The sequence below is a fragment of the Apus apus genome, chromosome 16 (genome assembly GCF_020740795.1).
Source record: "Apus apus isolate bApuApu2 chromosome 16, bApuApu2.pri.cur, whole genome shotgun sequence".
Classification (NCBI taxonomy): Eukaryota; Metazoa; Chordata; class Aves; order Apodiformes; family Apodidae; genus Apus; species Apus apus.
In genome coordinates this window covers 6,777,203-6,794,686 of record NC_067297.1, presented here as the reverse complement: position 1 = coordinate 6,794,686, position 17,484 = coordinate 6,777,203, and the positions used below count along the sequence as shown (strand labels likewise).

The following is a 17,484-nucleotide window of genomic DNA, read 5'->3' as shown; positions in this document are numbered from 1 at the left end:
GTTCAGTCTTTTACAGAACTGAGTAAGCATGTAGACACAGCCACTGTACCAGTAAATACAACCATTCTAAGTCCCATACCTTGTTTTGATCAAACAAAGAATTCTCTCCATTTTACAGCAGTGCTCAATAATATTTAAGTTAAACAAAATTGACAAGTGCATTCTTGTGTCAGCCAGAGAAGAGTTTCTGTGTCAGGCAAGGAGTACACACACACATTCTGATAATGAAGAACTAAATAATCATCTGATTCAAAGAGAAGACATTTACTCCAATGTCTCTTAAAACTCATCTCTGTTTTGTTTTCATTTGTTTGTTTGGGCCCTGCAAACTGATCATGGTTTGCTCTCTTCTGAGGTAAGGTCCTTCTCTGTATGAACCTTTACACTAGAACTGTGTCAGGTTTCAAGCAAGTCACATAAGCTCCCATAACATATAGTACTTCCAAATAGGCAGCACTCTGTGAGAGACAGTACATTTGCAGCTTATGATTAAAATGAAGACTTAATAAGTGTTTATGCTTGGCTGGTGCCCAAAAAAAGAGTAATTTTGTCTTAAAGCAGGTTCAGTCCATAAATAATGAGATCTGAACAGGCATTTATTTGTTCATGATTGCATTTAAATCACCAATTATGAGTTACACACACTTTTCTTGCCATTTTGCCAGAAACATGTTAAAAGCTTTATTAATGTGAAAAAGAAAAAGGGTGTGTTTCCTTGTGGCCAGTTTTAGCCACCCAGGAACATTATTAACCTCAGGCAAAGGCAGATCTTTCTCCTATTAAGCAAAACCAATATAAACACAGAACTTCAAGTTTTAGGTTACAGTTGTCAAAATATATGAAATAGTATTTATTTCTAAGGCTCAGCTGCCTCTAATGCAGACAGTCTCTGGAACTATCAGTCTAGCAGAGGTAGCTGATGCCTGTCTCCCTTCTGCAAAGGCCCTTGTCATCTTTGTGTTTTCCTTTGTCCTGTGCAAGCCCAAGTGTAGCCCTTGCACCGTTTCATCCGTTTTTAATCAAAGTAAAGGGAAGGATTATTTTTTTCTTTTAATCTGGAGAAGTGCATACATCAGACTTACCCTTCTTTATCATATAAAAGCTGCAGTTTCAGTCTTGTCGAGGCAGTACCCTTTGGAGAGCCAGTGATGAAACACAAGAGAAGAGCAGGTCATCTTTGTATTTATAGCCCATTTCCTGCAATAGCTAACTTGGTCATTATGCTGATAGCAAGGAAGTTGCCAAGGGAAAAGCATCTGTTGTTAAGAGTGTAGCTCCAAAGAATCACAATTCCCAGGTGACCAAACTCTTGTCTGTTCATAGGTTTGGGCTATATATTGGATGGCTCTTTGCTGGAGTCTTCATTCCTCAAATCTGGGGAATAGTTTCCTGCTCCATTGCTAAATGGCTTTAGAAAGTGTTCTGTATATTGTGTTTAGTACATTGTTAACCTGCAGTCCTAGAGCACAGCTGGCTTTTGGCAGGCTAGCTGACAACCTCTACACATAGGAAGATGTTCTGGCAAGCTTTGAACTGAAGGTATGGGACTGGAAAGCCATCCCAGCTGCCCTGGGTCTTGACTGATGTCTCCCAGAGGAGCTGTATTGGTGCAATACCTCATCTCAGATGCTTAAGGAAATTTGCATGACTGGGGCTGTGCAACAGCTTTGTTGGGTTCTTGTACATTCTGAAATTGCCTAGAACAGCTGGTGATGGTGGATTTATCAATTGTTTGAAGTCCTTTAATTTTATGAGATAATGCAGACCATTGTTTTTTTGAATAAAAGATCACCTAAGTGATCAAGTATGCATCTGAGAAACAGCAATATTCCTGGCAGCAAGTTTTTGATACCTAAGAACTTCTCATTCTCCATAGTTCCAGTCTTAAGAGCCAGCCCAGAGTGAGGCACTTGCGTGTCAATCAAGAGACTCAAAACCTCCCAGTGCCAAATGGCAAAGGCAGACTCCCATGATCTTGCCTGCCATCATTCTGAGGTAGAAATTAGCTACTTCCTTGGCAGAGGAAAGACTTGCCCTATGCTAAGCTACAACAACAAAAAAATCAGACCCATAATTCATTACCACCAGTGTAAAGCACCAGTGGTATCTGCTACATAGACAGAGCAGGTGTTTAAGACAGTATTGTCTGGCCCTGCTGTGAATGGGGTCAGACACTGCTGTGTCAAGGATACCTGTAGCCCATCAGTGAGTTAGTGCACATAGCCAGTAAATCAAAAGTCCACCTTAGATAGATATATTGCCTGTATTTGCACACAAGCTCTGTGTTACCGTGACAGAAAAGAGGAGACAGTGCAAATGTCCACAAAAGAATAAAACAAAAAAATTAGTAACAGAGATGGAAAAGAGGAAAGGTAGAAGCAGGGAAGCTTTCAGAAGCTTTCAGATTGTTCAGTCTGCACTATCTAGTTATGCACAGTATCAACAGCTGAAGACCGCAAGACAGATTAGAAAGAAGAGTGGGAGGAGAGGATGTGTTCATTCTAGCAGTTTTGTCTGGTCTTTCCTAAAACAATGCATTTATTTAGATAGCTGTAGATTCCCCTACAGCTCCAACTTTACATGCGTTTCCTCAGTTTCCTCCAGACAGTTTTTACTGAAAGAGCTTATACTAGCCTTAATCACCTTAAAAGACTTGTGTTTTTAACAGCAGAATTTCAGCCTGGAGCCTGACCAAATATTCGTTTTCCTTATGTCAGGTTCAGGTTTTGGAGCTGCCATCCAAGACGTCAGTCTGTACCTTGAAGCCAGAGATGGGTGCCAAGCTGGGCATGCCCATGTGTCTGAAGCTATGGCAGGTAAGGCAAGAGTGCCTGCTAATTGTGAAATGTTTTCCCTGTGATTCATTTTATATGAAGCACATGAATCTTTCTTCACTTGGATTTTGATTTATTATCAAACCAAGCAAGTAATTATACTATTAAAGGGGGGAAAGATTTGTGAACATTCTTAATGTAACTTTCAGAGCTTTCCAAGCTTTAATGGAAGATTTGCAAATGCTCAGGGAAAGCTTTGTATCCTTAGGATAGATATGTTTTTTTGCATCAATCAAGAGGAAATGAGTGAGTTACCAAAGCCAGTTGTTTGATATGGTTTCTCGCTGCATTAGGAATGATGAGAAATGATTGGGATACTTCAAAACAGTTATTTAAGTGGCACGTTACATTCACTTCAGTGCCCTCAGGACAAGGAAGCACTCTGTGAATGTGTGTACTCCAGACATACATTAAGAACAAAACATTTATGGCTGTACTGACTTTGGACAAAGAAGTAAATAAAAGCAGTTAATGACAAAACCCACATTTGCAGAGTATTCAGCAAATAATGTCTATGGGGTGCCACCAGAGAAGGACAAGTAATACAAAGAGGTGGCAGTGGAGAGAGGAGAGAGTTTAAGTGATCTGCTCTAAATCTCCAAAGAACTAGTGACACCTGATTCCCAGTTTAACCCCCTGACCACAAATGGCTGTAGGCTGCAGAACCATCTAAGCTGATTTAAAGTATGTTATTTCTGCAGGTTCATCTGAACATTTGTGTTGGTTTCAGTTGAAAAAATTATCAATCAGTTGTGAATTTCACACCTAAGTATCTTCACTAAACGTCCTGAACCAAGTGAAGTCTAGAGAAAGTCAGGTGCTGACTTCAGACAGAAGTAGGAGGCCACAGTTCACATCCCAGATGTAATTAAAAACTACGGGGGGGGGGGGGGGGAATAAATAGACTGATTAGTTTTTTATTAAACAGAAAGTTTCTCCTAAAAATGCAGTCAGTGTTCAGGACTCAATGAAATGAATGGGGCTTTCTGTCTCCTGGACATATTTTAATAAGATGAAGATAACTGAGGAAATGTTCAGTGTTGAAAATATTGTTGCCTGTATAAAAAGTCCTCTGTCTTGCCTTATTTTCTATATGCATTAATATTGCTATTCCTCTAAGAAGCAGAGCAGGTGCAGAGTCTTAATTTCATGTAGTTTTTAATTTTGTTGCCAGTGGGGATAAAGCAGAGTACTGGGAACTGAGAGAGGTAAATTATTCCATGCAAATCTTGGCTTTGCAAAGTCACCACAACTTCCTAGACTGCAACAGGCAAGGATAGAAAGCCCTTACAGTCTCACAGCTCTATCTGCTCATTTCCAAATGTGTGCAACTGGGTTTAAAGGCATGGGGGAGGAGGATACTCTTCAGGGCAAGTAATTATATGTCCTGTACTGAAGTGATGCTCTGCCTTCTGTTTTGTGGTTTCCCTGGAAGTGGCTCACTGGGTAACTCGGTAACCATAAAAGCAGCATAGAAGCTAACCTGGCTGCACCCCTTCCTGAAGAGGCCGTGCAGGGATCTCTTTGAACATGACTGCATTGGGCAATGCAGACATACCCAGGAGATGAGCACTCCCCAGCCCATTGCTTATGGGCAACATGTTGCCTAAAAGACTATGTGACGTTGCTTATGGCACAGTTAATTAACAAGTTGAAACAGAAGCTGACACGGAGTCACATAGTGGTCTGAAGGAAGTATGCTCAGGGTTGTTGTCCAACAAGAGTTTGGGGGCTGCAGCCATATATTGTATTTTTCTGCATGCCAATTAAAAAAAAATCCATATGTCCAGGAAACAATGCACCTTATCCGTGAGCAGCATGAATTAGAAACTCACTGTAGAGCAGAAGGAAATGGAGGCGTAGGTCAGGCTTCCAGATTAACCTCCACTGGCTTCTCCTAAATAGTTAAAAACCTGGCAGCTGTTTATTTTGTTGGTTTCAAACTTTTCTCATTTTAGTAGGTCTGCCCTTAAATGCATTAATTCTTTCAGGGGGCTTTTTTCTTTGTGAAGGTTCACACTCTTAAATACATTGTCCCTTCACCTTCACACCTTCCTGCAATTACTAATGGGGTGGGGTAGGATTTGCAGGAGTAAAGATAGTCTTCCCTTACATTTTTTGCACTCTTTGGGGAAGGCACTGTGTTGCGTAATGGTGCAAACAAAATAATTCAACAGGAATAATACATGTAGAAACTGGAAATGCAGAGTTATTACTTTATATAAACTATAGCAATTATTCCTGTTGAGCTGACAGCAGATCACCTTTTCTTCCTTCCTTGACAGTTATCCAAATGCAACAACAAAATGTTCTGCTTAGGAAGAACAATGGTTTATAATTTAATTTTTCTATTGAAACCAAAACATGAATGGTGAAGACTTTTCACCAAACGTGTCTGTTACTGGGAGCTGAAATAAATAGCCTGTTGTGAACCACTGCATGGTGAGTCCGGGCATCAGACTGAGAGCTCCCCTGATCTTTCAATAGCTTTTATTGTTTCAGTTCAAGTGCATGTACTCATTGAAATATTACACTTCATATGGTTAGGGAAAGTCAGGAAGAAGTGTGGGAGACCTTCGTTTCATATAAAACAATACTTTGTTTTAAAAATAGACCAGTCTTAGATCTCACCTGCAAATTACTAGTATTCAAATGTAAGCTAAGGTACCCACAGCACACACACCAAAACCTCCAGGTTTTGACTGGTGTTTCCCATCATGTGGAGTACTCACCTGTCTCTCTCATCTTAATGAGGGCCATGAGCAGCTCTGAAAGTCTGGTCGTTTGGTAGCTGACCCTGCCCATCCGAATCTTGTTTCATTGGCTAATGAAAGGTGCACCTTCTGCAAAGCCCCAGGGCCCTGGAGTCACACAGGAGCACCAATAACTGGGGGAGGGGGAGTTAATGCCCAAACTGGAGGCTTTTTTTAAAACTTTATTGAAGTATCTATGGAATACTTGGGTTTGCTTTGAAGGTTTTATACTCTTTATTAAATATAAATAAGATCTGGGATGTGTGTTTAATTCAAGGGTTTTTTTTTAATTTTAACTTTTCCCTTGGTATTAAAACCCTTAATCCAAATAACCCAATGAGTTAACATTAATTCCCATATATTAAATATATATATTTATCTGATATCATATTATTTTTAGCAAATCACAAATCTGACAGAAAAATTATGCACTTTTGGGCACTATGAGGCACCTTCTCTGTTGGCCTTTCTAGCCAGAGCACACTCCCTGCCTTTTCAAAAGAAAAGGGATATTGTAAAGCAAAGGATGAGGCTCCTGCAGGATCCCAGGTGTGGAGAGACCTGTTCAGAAAGTTGACAATAGGGTATTTCCCTTCGGTTTCCTTCTTTTAAGGGGCAGTTTTCTTCCCAGCTCAGGGAGATCAATTCCTCACTTAAACACTTTTTTAGGCTGAATAAATCTGAGAAAGAATGTGAGACTTTTACTCAGCACTGTTATTACCTAGACCACCCATCTCTTGTTAGTTTAACTCCCCCTAGAACAAATAATAACCAGTGGGAGAAGAGTCTGGACCATTAGTAGGAGGCAGTGAGCCTTTGGCCACGGCAGGTTTGTATTGTGACATCAACAGCCAGCGAGTCTGAAGAGCCTTGTTCAACAATGCGATGCCAGTAAAAATTCTTTATAAACATCCTTTACCTTTATTTTGAACTGAATATCAAGCAGACAAATCCTGTAGGATCAGACAGTGCTTGGAAAGAATAAGCCATTTGGTACATTTCTTAAGATGTTCCTACATGAGGTGGTCATAATCCCAATGTCGATTTTGGTGTTTCTTCTCCTATTCTAGAAATAGCTGGCACTAACATATACCTGATTTTAGTTGCTTTTATTAGGGATTTGCATCTTCACACACACAACCAGTTACTGTTCATGGGGTCATTAGTCTTTTGGCTGGAGCAATGATGAATATTTTCCTTAAGTGTGACATGTAATCCAGTAATGTTCCCTTCTTTGAGTTATTTCAGAGGCTTAAATAAATTAGTGTCTGCCCAGGGTGCCATGCCCTTTGGCCTGTGACATCATTAATCAAAATAGCTTTCAATTGGTTACAGTGGGACTCGGGTGCCCATTAACCCCTTGGTGACTCACCCAAAGATTCCTGATGAGAGGATCAGTGTTTACCTTTAAGCACTGTGGTGCACTTGGGTAAACGATCCCTATCTGTAACCCTACACTTGGCAATGTGAAACTGGAACCTTTAAGCATGGCACTTCTTTCAGTGGCCATGCGGGTTTCTGTGGCTTGGTAGTCATTCAGCTGCTCTAAGTCATTTTTTTTAAGGAGCACAAGCAAAGCTCAGGCCATGAAGTAAAACTTCTGAAAACTTCAGCCTTTTTTCAGGTGTTGTGGAGGGCAACAGTTTGGATTTTCAGAGATAAATTTTCTGTTTGTATGCATATGTTATATATTATATATATAAAAAACACAGAATTGAACAAGTAGAAATAAAAACCATAAGTGCATATCAACAGTTACCTTGTAATGCTTTTTGTAAGTGGACAGACTATCAAGATGTCACATTCAGACTTCTAAACCTTTCACTTCTACACCAGTCAGCATTTTCACTTATTTTCTTGGTGCTGGACTGAAACCTACTTGGGGATGATAATTTTCGTAACAAATTATTTATTTCCCTTGATCAGCTCGGCTGTGGTTCACAACCTTTGCTTCTGGCTGGCTACGAAGATGGATCAGTGGTCCTTTGGAATCTGTCAACAGCAAAAGTGTTAAGCCAACTTGTTTGCCACCAGGAGCCAGTGATGAGCCTTGACTTTGACTCGAAGAAGGCCAAGGGGATCTCGGGCTCTTCTGAAAAGGTGCTTAGCATCTGGCGCCTCAATGAGCAACAGAACCTCCAGGTCAGGATCATTGGCCCTCTAGTGTCATTTATCCCACTTTGCACTAACAGTTTGATAGACTAAAAAAATATTTAGTCATGAAGAGGAGTTGTTGCAGATCTCTAGCTAATTAATCACAGACTGGTTAGAATGTCTGTGCTATGTGACTAGATGTAGCAAAAGATGGTGAGGATTTAAAAAAAAAAAAAAACAACAAAAAAAAAACCTCTCTCACATGTTTCTGGTTTTACCAAAGCTGCAACAGGCACACAAGCCTAGCATTACTCAAGCCATTGCCTCTGTATCTTCATTTATCACGTTAGTAGTATCCAGCTCTCAGAATGTCCTAAACATTATAAATGAGTTACAAAAATGAGAAACAAAGGATTGCATTTCCAAAGGTTCTGCCTGAATGGATAGAGATTTCTTTCCACTGTGGGAAAGACAGAAATATTCCATTAAATACTTAACAAACATAGTAGAGTAGCCCAGCTAGCGCTGAGAGGACATGAGGTTTAGGCAACCAGCTTCCTTTGGCACCTTTAGAGCCCCAGTCGGAGACAGGGAAAATGAGTTAACTGCCTGTATCAGTTTGTGTCTGAGTGACATGTACCTGGAATGGCTGGTTTAAAAAGAGGTCTCATAACCACCAGTTCAGGCTGTGCTAGTGAATGGCAATAAATATTGCTTAATCCAGACAACTTCAGAAAGTGTTCAACAGTGCCAAGGGGTTAAGTAGGTTTTAACTAGGTGTGAAAATGAAGTGCATAAATAAGGCTTATGAAAATTAAAATGGCCTGTGCACAGCCTCTTGACTGCTGAGCGCTGTAACCTTTTTTAAAGTGGCAGTTGTCCCCTGAACACACAATGAAGAGGGCCTGAACCAGCCCCTGTGTGCTTGTGTCATCCTTGAGAAGACAGCTGCTGCAGACACCAATTCATGGAAGAACAATAATCAGTCTTCCAGGTTGCAGCTTTTCTGGAGAATTTTTCTTTTAGGTAATGTGGCAAGTTACTGCTGATTTCTGAACAGTGCTACAGGAAGAAAAGCAAGTACCTGGGACGTCCAGTGGTGACTTCTCACCTGGGGGACACTGAAGCTCTGTTAGGCATCATCACAGAAGCAGCATTTATGGAGCAGTAGGGCAGTCAGACCCCAGGGCATGTAGTGTAAATACATCCAACTGAAATTAAGTTTGGAGGACACAGTGCTCACTGAGGAGAATGTCTGAACTTTAATAAGCAGTAAGAATAAGCAGTAAGAATAAGAATAAGCAGTAAGAATAAGAATAAGCAGTAAGAATAAGAATAAGCAGTAAGAATAAGAATAAGAAGTAAGAATAAGAATAAGAAGTAAGAATAAGAATAAGCACAAAGTAAAAGACTGAATAAGCAGCAAAGGCATTCCAAGCAAATGGCATAGAATTTTAACAAGTCTGGTATACAATTGTCATGGTTTGGGTTAGGTTTAGGGTGGTTTTTTTGTCATGTTTGCCTTGCCTCAGCCTTTCTCTCACTCTTGGGACACAGCTGCAGCTGGTGTCCTTAGCTCAGGGAAGCAGAAAGGTGAGCAGGTAAGTCCCAGTAAAAAACTTGGTATAGAGACTAGTTTTCTAAGGCAAAAGTGTCAGAATCTGACATCATGACAGGATTCTTAAAGCTTAAAATACTGTGAGGGGCGAGTTGAAATTCTGTGGGTAAGAATTAAAGGACAGGGTAGTATGGGTGACACAGTTGTGGGGGTCTACTACAGACCTCCTGATCAAGATGAGGAAGTTGATGAGGCTTTCTACAGGCAGCTGAAAGCAGCCTCACAACTGCAGTCCTTGGTCCTCATGGGAGATTTTAACTATCCCGATATCTGCTGGAAGACTTATACAGCCAGCCTTTCACAGTCTAGGAGGTTCCTCCAGTGCATTGATGACAACTTCTTAATGCAAATGGTGGATGAGCCGACTAGAAGAGGAGCGCTGCTGGATCTTGTGCTCACCAACAAGGAGGGCCTTATTGAAGCAGTGGTGGTCAATGGCAACCTTGGCTGCAGCGACCATGAGATGGTGGAGTTCAGGATCCTGTGTGGGAGGAACAGAATTTCCAGCAGGACCAGAACCCTGGACTTCTACAGAGCAAACTTCGGCCTCCTCAACCAATTGTTAAGGGAAGTCCCATGGGACAGAGTGCTAGAAGGTAAAGGGGCTCAAGATAGCTGGACAATATTCAAGGACCACTTCTTGCAAGCACAGCATCAGTGTGTCCCAACGGGTAGAAAATCTAGTAAGGGAGCTAGGAGACCAGCGTGGTTAAAAAAGGAACTGCTGGGGAAACTCAAGTGGAAGAGGAAAATCTATAGATCATGGAAGGAGGGACTGGTCACTTGGGAGGAATATAGGAATGTTGTCAGGGAATGTAGGGAGGCAACTAGGAAAGCTAAGGCCTCCTTGGAACTTAACCTTGCAAGTCGGGTTAAGGACAGTAGAAAGGGCTTTTTCAAATACATAGCCAACAAAGCTAATACCAGAGGCAATATAGGCCCACTGCTGAATGAGGTGGGTGCCCTGGTGACAGAGGATATGAAGAAGGCAGAGGTGCTGAATGCCTTCTTTGCCTCTGTCTTTACTCCTGCAGGCTTTTCCCATGAGCCCCAGATTCATATAACCCCAGAAGTAGTCAAGATAGGTGAGGACATAGTAGATGAGGATTGGGTTAGGGATCAGTTGCATAATCTGGACATCCATAAATCGATGGGTCCGGATGAAATGCATCCAAGGGTGCTGAGGGAGCTGGCGGAGGTCATTGCTAGTCCACTCTCCATCATCTTCGGTAAGTCATGGGTAACTGGAGAGGTGCCTGAGGACTGGAGGATAGCAAATGTCACTCCAGTCTACAAGAAGGGCAAGAAGGAGGACCCGGGTAACTATAGACCGGTCAGCCTCACCTCCATCCCTGGAAAGGTAATGGAACAACTTGTCCTTGGCACTATCTCTAGACATATCAAGGAGATGGGGGTCATCAAGAGCAGTCAACATGGTTTTACCAAGGGTAAGTCATGTTTGACTAACCTCATAGCCTTCTATGAGGAAATTACTAGGTGGATAGATGATGGTAGAGCGGTAGATGTGGTCTATCTTGATTTCAGTAAAGCATTTGACACCGTCTCCCACAGCATCCTTGTAGATAAGTTGATCAAGTATGGGTTTGATGATCAGGCAGTGAGGTGGATCAAGAACTGGTTGAAAGGAAGAAGTCAGAGAGTTGTAGTCAATGGGGCAGAATCTAGTTGGAGGCCTGTGACTAGTGGAGTCCCTCAGGGGTCGGTACTGGGACCGGTGTTGTTCAATATCTTCATCAACGACCTGGATGAGGGCACAGAATGTACCCTCAGCAAGTTTGCTGATGACACCAAGCTGGGAGGAGTGGCTGACACACCAGAAGGCTGTGCTGCCATTCAGAGAGACTTAGACAGGCTGGAGACTTGGGCGGGGAAAAACCTGATGAAGTTTAACAAGAGCAAGTGTAGAGTTTTGCATTTGGGGAAGAAAAACGCCATGCACCAGTACAGGTTGGGGGCTGACCTGCTGGAGAGCAGTGTAGGTGAAAGGGACCTGGGGGTCATGGTAGACAGGAGGATGACCATGAGTCAGCAGTGTGCCCTTGTGGCTAAGAAGGCCAATGGCATCCTGGGGTGCATTAGAAAGGGTGTGGTTAGTAGGTCAAGAGAGGTTCTCCTCCCCCTCTATTCTGCATTGGTGAGGCCACATCTGGAATATTGTGTCCAGTTCTGGGCCCCTCAGTTCAAGAAGGACAGGGAAGTGCTTGAAAGAGTCCAGCGCAGAGCCACAAGGATGATTAAGGGAGTGGAACATCTCCCTTATGAGGAAAGGCTGAGGGAGCTGGGTCTCTTTAGTTTGGAGAAAAGGAGACTGAGGGGGGACCTCATCAGTGTTTACAAATATGTAAAGGGTGAGTGTCAAGACGATGGAGTTAAGCTTTTTTCAGTGAAGACCAGTGATAGGACAAGGGGTAATGGATACAAGTTGGAGCATAGGAGGTTTAAGATGAATATCAGGAAAAATTTTTTTACTGTAAGAGTGACAGAGCACTGGAACAGGCTGCCCAGAGAGGTTGTGGAGTCTCCTTCTCTGGAGACATTCAAAACCCGCCTGGACGCCTTCCTGTGTGATGTACTCTAGGTGACCCTGCTCTGGCAGGGGGGTTGGACTAGATGATCTTTCGAGGTCCCTTCCAACCCCTAGGATTCTATGATTCTATGATTCTATGATTCTATGATGTTGGAGAGGAAGCTGCTCCTTCATATAAATTATAACATAGCTTTTTCCTAAATTCAAAGAAAATATTGTTCTCCATGGCACATTTCAGTTACGAGTTAACTGTAATGCAGGGGTACAAGTATGACTCATGGGAAAAATAAGCAGTTGTTCACCTGAAATATTCCAGGTATTGTTTTCCGCAGGGTTTTCACATTCCCGGGAGACATAGGATTAGTTACATCTTCAGCACATCACACTGAGAGATCGTAGCTTTTCGCAGAAGAAATTTAAATGCCAAGTATTATAAACTATAAGTCATGTTTCTGTGCTTTGTGCATAGTGTGAATGCCCTAATAAAATGCATCTTTCATATGAGTACTAGAGATTGTAAAGGACATAGATTAAGGGTTTTTTTCCATTAATAATATAAACCAGATGGGGAATTTTTTTTTTCCTGACATTCCAGGTACCTGAGGTAATGGTAGATGTTGGAAAGCCACTCAGTGGCACATTATTTTTATTCTAAAAGGTTTAAATAAGTAAACGTGGTGCACAGCTATCTGCCGTTGGAGAAATAATGACGCAATGATGGTACTTCAGCTCTGTTTTCAGTGGCAACGTTCCAGTGTGTCAATGAATAGATGATGAAGGTAACTCCATGGTTTATTGCTATGGGGAAAATTTGGTGTATTGTCTTCCACAAGAAAGTTGCTGAAGTCATCACTGTCAGCAAATTACTGGATTGGTTATAAGACTTCTGATTTGGATGAGATAGTGTAATTATGTGATGATGTTTGTGGTAGAATGTAGGAGGCAAACAGCTTCTGCAGGTGAATAAACAAGGCAAAGCTAAGAAACCTGATAATCACAGACACTTCTTTATATATCACAAGAAAAAAAATTCTGTAATCTGGAATGTCAGTAAGTGCGTAAGTTTTGTTGGTTGAGTTGCTTGAGGTATTTTCCTCAAATGCTGAAGCTAAGGCAGCTGCTGTCTTGGCTGTTTTTCTAATAATAGAGCTTAGAGACAGGATTTAGGCGTAGGGGAGTGAGATAGGAAAAAAAAAAAGTCATAGCTAGCCTATGTTAAGCAGGAAAGAAGAGATGGGTATCTGTTGGTCTCAGCATGCCAGAATTTCTTAATGCATCTGCTAGAAGATACAAGTGTCCTTGGTCATGACTGGCTGAAAGCAGCTCACCTGTTTTTACCTCTTTGTTTTCTTAATTACAAGCTGTTTTTTTGGTTAGGAAATGATGTTGGAATGCATTTGCCTGCAGTAATTGCCCATAAGTGACTGGATGGCATAAATATGAGCACTAGGATTTCATCTGACTGCATATACCTTGAGCAAGTTGTTCCACTTTGTTTTGTTTTTCCTCTCTCACCTCCTGCATTTGCAGATCATGCACAAATGCCCGCTGTTCCCTCATGTTCCATAGCCAAAAGGCATCACCATTATATAGGCTTCATTTTCAAGTTGTAGCTTGCTGATGACATGCAGTTTCTCCCAGATTTTGCTGTATGGATCTTGCCCACATAATTGACAGTAATGATGGGAAGCACCACACCCAGGATTGGTTATAGCCATTAGCTAATAATCTCAGTTACAGAGTAAGGCCCATCTTACGTTTGCCAGGCTGGTGATGTAAGTAATAAATCCTTCCCCTGCCACTACACATACTCCAATAAAAATCCCACTGCAGCCAGGCTGCAATAGCCTAACTGGGGAGTACTAGCAAAAAGCACAGGTTTTACAGTAGCACTCCCTGAAAAGAAAGGCCCCCAGGCAGCCTCTGATTATTCATCAGGCTTGAGCAAAACTTGCTGTCCCCTGTTCTGAATTGGTTGTAGACACATTCATCAGGTGCTGTTTAAAAGAAGAATGTATGGAGCACACAAGAAGCACGTCAAGTTTCATTTAGCCTTTTTTCTCATCCAATTGCACATCTCTTGCTGTTTGAGTCAGCAGCTCAGCAGTTGGTATATAGCTGAAAAATAATTGCTTAGAGTTTTGTGCCTGTAAGATTTCAAGATGTGTTCAACTGCATCTGAAACCAACTTTCACCAGCATTTCTAGGGTTTTAGTTTTCTCCATCCAATATTATAGTTAAAAATATCTGCGATTAATGTATTCTTTATTATCCTGTACTAACTATGCATCATGGCATGTCCTTTGAGGAGGAAAGCTACTCAGATGTCCCTCATCAGTCCCTTCCCATCTCAAAAAACAGCAAACACCATACAGCATATTAGAACATGCACTGAATTATATTAAGATAGCTACAGATTGACTCTTAATTAGTGGCATTAATCCATCATTCCCAATGTGCTTACAACAACCAGCACTTCTGGGTTAGTATGCACCCAAAAGGTGTTGTCCACACTGTGACAAAAGCTGGGCTATTGCAACATACATGTACACACACACACAGTTCTGCACAGCCCGCAAAAGCTTCACAGGCAGACTGCTGAGTAACACAAGTTACCTGAGGTGAGAACAGCAAAAGTTTATGATATTGAGCTTTTCCTCTGTGCTCCAGGGAAAGCTTCTGTCAGTGAAATGAAAACTTTTCTTTTAGAGGGCTAAGTCCTGTGCAGCCCCGGTACCTCCTGAAGGAAGCTAGATGCTTCAACTTAATTGTGCCACTCAGAAACGTGTGCCCCAGTAGTTTCCAAACAGTAACAAAAGGCTTCCAAGATTGAAATCAATAACTTGGTTGTAATCCCCTTCTTGGAATTTGGTGTAAATAAAAGTCTCTTGGGAAGGAGTACTAGAAATACAGATTTTCTGACACTGTAACCTAATTCCTGGAGGCATTCCTTTCTCAAGACTGTGGGATCTTAGTGCTATCACAGCCTATTGGGGTTTTTGTGAGGGCTCACAGTAGTAGAAATAAGTAGCAGTTTAAACATGAGCTCAGAATCTCAGCTTGGGAATACTGCAGAAGCAGAGAAAATAAATGGCTATAGCCCTGAACACTGCAGCTAATGGAAGAAAAGAGTAAAGCTCTGTAGTCTGTTTCTCAAACCCTTGACTCAGGGCTTCACTTGTGACACAATATACATAGGTTTAAAAATGCAATATAAACTAAAAAGTTACAAGGAATGCTTTTGGTTTGAGGGAGGGATGCTGGAGATAGGCTCAAGTAAAGGTTTTTTTCCATCTCTATGATTGTTCTCACTAAGGAATCATCCAGTGTGTGGTGAAAAGCTCCATACTGCCTGTGCTACCAGTGTGTATGGGTGGGCACGCTACATCCCAAAAGGTTCCCATTCCTTTGTTTGTTTTAAACACTCAGAACTCATCAATAACTTTCTCACACAGGTTGACAAAACACACAAACTTGTCAATGCTGGCATAGCTGATATTACCATCCGTCCAGACAAGAAGATTATAGCAACGGCAGGATGGGATCACCGCATCAGGATCTTTGGCTGGAAAAAACTGAAGCCCTTAGCAGTGCTGGACTACCACACAGCAACTGTCCACTGCGTGTCCTTCTCAGATCACAAAAACCCCAGTGAGAGGCTGCTGGCAGCTGGCTCAAAAGATCACCGCATCAGTATCTGGTCACTATATACTCAGACGTGATATGTTCTGCACTGTGGTGGCTTAGGAACACAGGATTGGTGAAGCAGTTCTTTACACTGTAACTTAAACCTGGACATGGGGAAGTGGAATAATGTATGTGCAGGCCAATGTGAGGGTCCTAGGTTAATTTTTATGCTGCTTGTTCAAGCTGCAAGTTTTGTTTCCCAAAGAGGGAAGTGGATTTTTTAAATTCATAAGAAGCAGAACAAGGCCAGTCATGAATGAATACATGGAACAAGTCACTTTCTATTACAGGTTTTGCAACAGCTTTTCTTTGACAAGTTGCTTAAATAACTTGTGCCAATATCTTCTTTTGTGAAAAAGGCCTGGAATCCCTCAGACTGCAATGGGGGCAGAACATGTCTGTTTGTAAGTCCTGTCTGTATCCTAGAATATGAATCGGTGTAAAATATCACTCTTGAAAATTTATACCCATTAAACTACCTCCAGTGGTTTCTCACTGTCAGTTACTTTTTCTTCCCCCTAACTGAAAGGCTATCAGAACAACCTTGATTTGTTCACACTTCTGTCAGTTTCTAACTTAAACCAATAGCCAGGAATGTGACTAGAAATGGCCTTAGGCATTTATGAATTTCATTATGTCTCCTGTCACCTCAAGCCTCACTATTAATCACAAGAAAGAAAGGGGGAGAAAATCTTCCCCTGCACTGCACTGTAAAGCTTTGTAAAGCCTTTTACAGAGCCAGTGCTAAATCCGTTCCCTAGACTGACTAGCTGAAGGATTTAAACTCAGCAATCCAATTAGCGCCCTTCTCCTTGGAGAGTTAGGAGTAAGTTTCACCATGGCAAGTCTGGGATTCAGCTACATAACTCCCATTAACATTATGGGGAATTGCATGGATAAATCCGTATCCACACAGTGTGAATGACTCCATTAACTTGTCATGTCTATGGTCATGGAGTTGAAATTCAGTCATGAAGTTGAGGTGTTGGTTTTTTTTTTGTTTGACCCACAAAGCAGCACTTGCATTCCTGTAAAGCACAGTAGCCATTCCACAGCCTGTTCACAAACATCTCACTGGTGTATTCAGTCACAGCATTGTAGTTACAACTGTCTCATTGAAGCAATTAGCAAGGACCAGCTTGTTAAAAAGGAGATGGCCCAGGAACTAGAACTCAAAAACTGCGGTGTTTTGTGTCCAGGCTGTGCACTGCTGATAGTTTGCTGGAAATGTTTGTTTCTGCCTCTGTACAGAGATGGATATCAAATAAAAAGTCATCAGAATTACAGTGAACATCAACACCAAAAGACCAGAAATTATTTCAGGGAAAACACACAAGCAAGTCAAGGTCTGAGTCTGCTATCCAGCTGTGCTTTACAGGCAGAGAAGTCAAGAGTCTTAAGCACCAAGCACAGTGTTCCTGCCATTAATACACAGATGTAGGATACTGTTGCCAGACTTCGCAAAATAAAACTTGGCCTTAAACACTCTGGAGTGTGATGACACTTTAAATAATGCATTTCTTTACTATTCAGTAGCTACATGGAGGATCACACTGTAGTTAAAAGTTAGTCTAATTTTGAGTGGTCCTGAGTCAAGGAGGTGTTCATTACGTCTACCAGACAGATTTGCATAGCTGGTAAGTGCTCCATCTCCACCCATCATCCACCTCCCACACAGGGGAGGAGCTACAGACACTGTACAACAGGCTCCAGTTTCCTCTCTCAACTGTGCATCCCAGCTATTACACATTCCTTTTCCCCTTTTTTCTTCCCCATAGATTTGAGAGCTGTTCTGCAGTCACCCTGGGCATGGTGGAATAGCCTTGAGGGTGCAAGCATGCCTGTTCTCCATGGCAGCAAATGGCAGCCTACACTGCTGGGCAATTTCCACAAAATTGAGCTGTAGGATTAACACTTGTCCAGCAGAAAAGGAAAGGAACTCCAGGGCTC

The 17,484-nt window shown here is 41.8% G+C and overlaps 1 protein-coding gene across 5 annotated transcripts in view; it reads left to right on the top strand.

Annotated features, from left to right (window-relative positions):
• Window positions 1-16,825, top strand: part of GNB1L (G protein subunit beta 1 like) — a 45,147-nt gene extending 28,322 nt beyond the window's left edge. For all 5 annotated transcript variants that reach the window (XM_051634306.1, XM_051634307.1, XM_051634308.1 and 2 more), the window contains exons 5-7: window positions 2,718-2,816; window positions 7,514-7,729; window positions 15,303-16,825. In XM_051634306.1, coding sequence (XP_051490266.1) covers window positions 2,718-2,816; window positions 7,514-7,729; window positions 15,303-15,569 — 582 coding nt within the window. In that variant the 3' untranslated portion in view covers window positions 15,570-16,825. The remainder of the gene's footprint in view (window positions 1-2,717; window positions 2,817-7,513; window positions 7,730-15,302) is intronic.
• Window positions 16,826-17,484: the final 659 nt, after the last annotated feature.